This window comes from Trachemys scripta, chromosome 21, assembly GCF_013100865.1.
Source record: "Trachemys scripta elegans isolate TJP31775 chromosome 21, CAS_Tse_1.0, whole genome shotgun sequence".
Classification (NCBI taxonomy): Eukaryota; Metazoa; Chordata; order Testudines; family Emydidae; genus Trachemys; species Trachemys scripta.
The window spans coordinates 18,030,463-18,033,214 of NC_048318.1; the positions used below are offsets into that span (position 1 = coordinate 18,030,463).

The 2,752-nt window shown below is 49.7% G+C and overlaps 1 protein-coding gene across 1 annotated transcript in view; it reads left to right on the forward strand.

The window, feature by feature from the left end:
- CD3E (CD3e molecule) overlaps positions 1–2,752 on the forward strand; it is a 9,273-nt gene continuing 6,521 nt past the window's right edge. The window contains exons 1-2 of the mRNA XM_034754907.1: positions 1–4; positions 1,012–1,032. Of these exons, the coding sequence (XP_034610798.1) occupies positions 1–4; positions 1,012–1,032 (25 nt within the window). The remainder of the gene's footprint in view (positions 5–1,011; positions 1,033–2,752) is intronic.

The window sequence follows — 2,752 nt, forward strand, 5'->3', positions numbered from 1 at the left end:
ATGGGTAAAGCAGGGATAATAGCATCCCCTGAACGGATTAGTGTGTGTAAAGCCAACCAGATGAAAGGCAAAGCATGTGGCAACCTAGATCGAAATGCCCATAGGGAAACGGGCAAAAGAAATTTAAAAATAAACTCTGCAGCCACTCTGCCCGTGAGCGGCAAATGCCAGCTGCTGGCTTTGATGTGATCTGAAAGAGTTCAGGTTCTCTCTGGCCATGATCAGTTTGTGTTACTGCACCTGTATTTATTCCCTCTGTCTAAAACAAAGTTCTGTGCCGGGATAAAACAGCCGATCACCTTGGGGACTGTTATAGGACTGGAAATATCCCCTATCAATTCACTGGTACTGTTTACAATGATTTAAAAAATCAGCTAAAATTAATTGTCAAATAACCATTTTTAGTGCCATCCAAGCAGGATCGGGCGCGTGCAGAGACCAGAGAGGCATGTGGAGAAACCGGATTGATCACTGGTGTATGGCCAGCTAAAATAACCGGTGCCATCCTGGTGTTCTGTCACTGTGATTTGTGGTACAAAGGGAACAGTGTAGGAACCAACTGACATTAGGGGAAAGAGAGAAAGTTTCCATTTTTGTTACAAAATCAAAGCCTGGGGGGGCAGCAAAGGACAGAGGAATTACAGACCTGGAGGCAGCGGTGGGGGGATTAGAGCAAGTGCCCAGTCTTCTAAGTAGCTCCTCGGGTTCTGAAGGGTTTTTAGCCTCCAAGACCATTCCCTGCCTTCGTCCCCATCCCATCTTTGTCTATGTTTCTAGGATTGGGAAGTTTGATAACATGGATTTAAAACATGAATGCTGTTGTGACTGTTTTCCAATGTCTGCATGGCACCCAGGCGCTTGGCTTTCAAATCAGCATTATTATTGATTAGTGTTTTGTGTTTACTCCCTAGAGGCAGATTGTTAATAATAAGGGAAAGGATATTTTTAAACAGATTTACTGGGGAGAGCGAGGTAGGTTTGCTAATAGCTTTTGTTGTTTTCCTTTTGCAGCTTTCAGATTGGAGGATAACCGTAAGTTGATTTTACCATCAATGTTTTTAGCCATAATAAACATCTCAAAATTGCTGCTGCTAAAATTGATCCTACCAATGCTAACCGCTCAGAGGGAATTTAAAACAAGGGGCATCTTTAATCACTAAGAGCTTATGCCCATTTGTCTGAGCGCCCGTATGAGTGTGAGCATGCAAGTGTGCATCTGGGCCTAACCCAGAACCCACTGAAGTCAATGGGAGACTTTCCATTGACTCCAGTGGGTGCTGAGCCAGTCCCTACCTGCGTGTCTGCCTCTCTGTGTGTTGGGTCATAGAGAATGTCTTTACTTCTTCTTTTTAAAAATACAGACCCAGAAAACTTCATACCTGCTGTAGCAGGGTGGACACCTGCTCCTGCCTGGAAGGGCCTGAGATAGCCCAGGGAGCAGGTAGCGTGAAGGCTGAGCTGACTGGGGGAAGTGGCTGCAGCTGGGCCATGCCCCAATCAGGCCACAGCTGGCCTGTATAAAGAGGCTGGGAGCTAGGAGCCAAGAGTCTCTCTCTGTGTTCAGGGAGAGAAAGGTCTGGCTGTAGGGAGCGAGACATAGGGTACTTGTAGTGGAGCAGGGTGGGGGAGAGGCTGAGGAGGGTTGCAGAGGGCAGCCCAGCCCAGGGCTAGGCTAAGGCAGCAGGTCCAAACCCCCCTTGCCAGTGATGAGTGGCCTATACTGCAGTCTGCCCCAGGGAGTGGGGGCTAGATGAGGACTGGCATTGGCCTAGTACTGAGGCAAGTTGGGGATAGTGGGTGGGGGTTCCCCAGGGAGGGGAGACCCAGATCTGTGGGGTACTGCCAGGGGGCAGCATCCCAGTAATAGGGGCACTGGGTCCTGGGAGGGACACTGGTGCCAGAAGAGGACAGGCGGATCACTGGCCTGCAGAGGGCGCTCCAGATGCTGGATGAGCTGATTCCCCAAAGCAACCAGTAGGGGGCGCCGCAGGGGTGAGTCCGGACTTCCTGCACACTGGGTTCAGGGCCGGCTCTAGGTTTTTTGCCGCCCCAAGCAACAAAAATTTTGGCTGCCCCAGCCCTGGGCTCCTCGCCGCACCCCCCGCCGCCCCAGCCCTGGGCTCTCCCTGCACCTGCCTTCCGCCACAGCCCTGGGTCACTGGTAACTCGCTTCCAGGGCGGGTCATTCAGCAGGAATTTTAGGTGTGCACAGAACACAGACAGGATTGGTTCCCATATGGTTACAGAACTGCAGTAAAGTGGAACAATTTTCAGCTTGTGTGATTTGGAGGATATCTGGATGCACATTATAAGACTGTCCGACATAAATGAGGAAAAGTTGAGGTGCCTTTATTATTCTTTTGTTCCACTCTTTCTTTCTATGGGGAATTTGCCAATGCAATATCACTGTCTTCCTTTTAAACAAATAAAACTAAAAAAAAAAAAATGGCAATGGCTGTTGAAAATAGCAATTCTAGTCGTAATAACCACTGGGAAGCATTTCTTGCTCAATTTTATCCTACTTTTTCTACAGCAAGTTACAGTGGATCAGTATATTTGATTTGGGGGAAATGAAGTAACAGCCGCCCAAACTGAGCTTGAGCACTCCTGAATTTTGAGGTGTTCAAAGCGGGAAGGGGGCGGGGGGCTGTGGCTCCGCAGGGGAGCACGGCAGCATGTATGCAGCAGCGGGTCTGGCGCTGCGTGAAGCCAGACACGCTGGTCTGAGTGGCACGGTAAGGGGGCTGGGGGG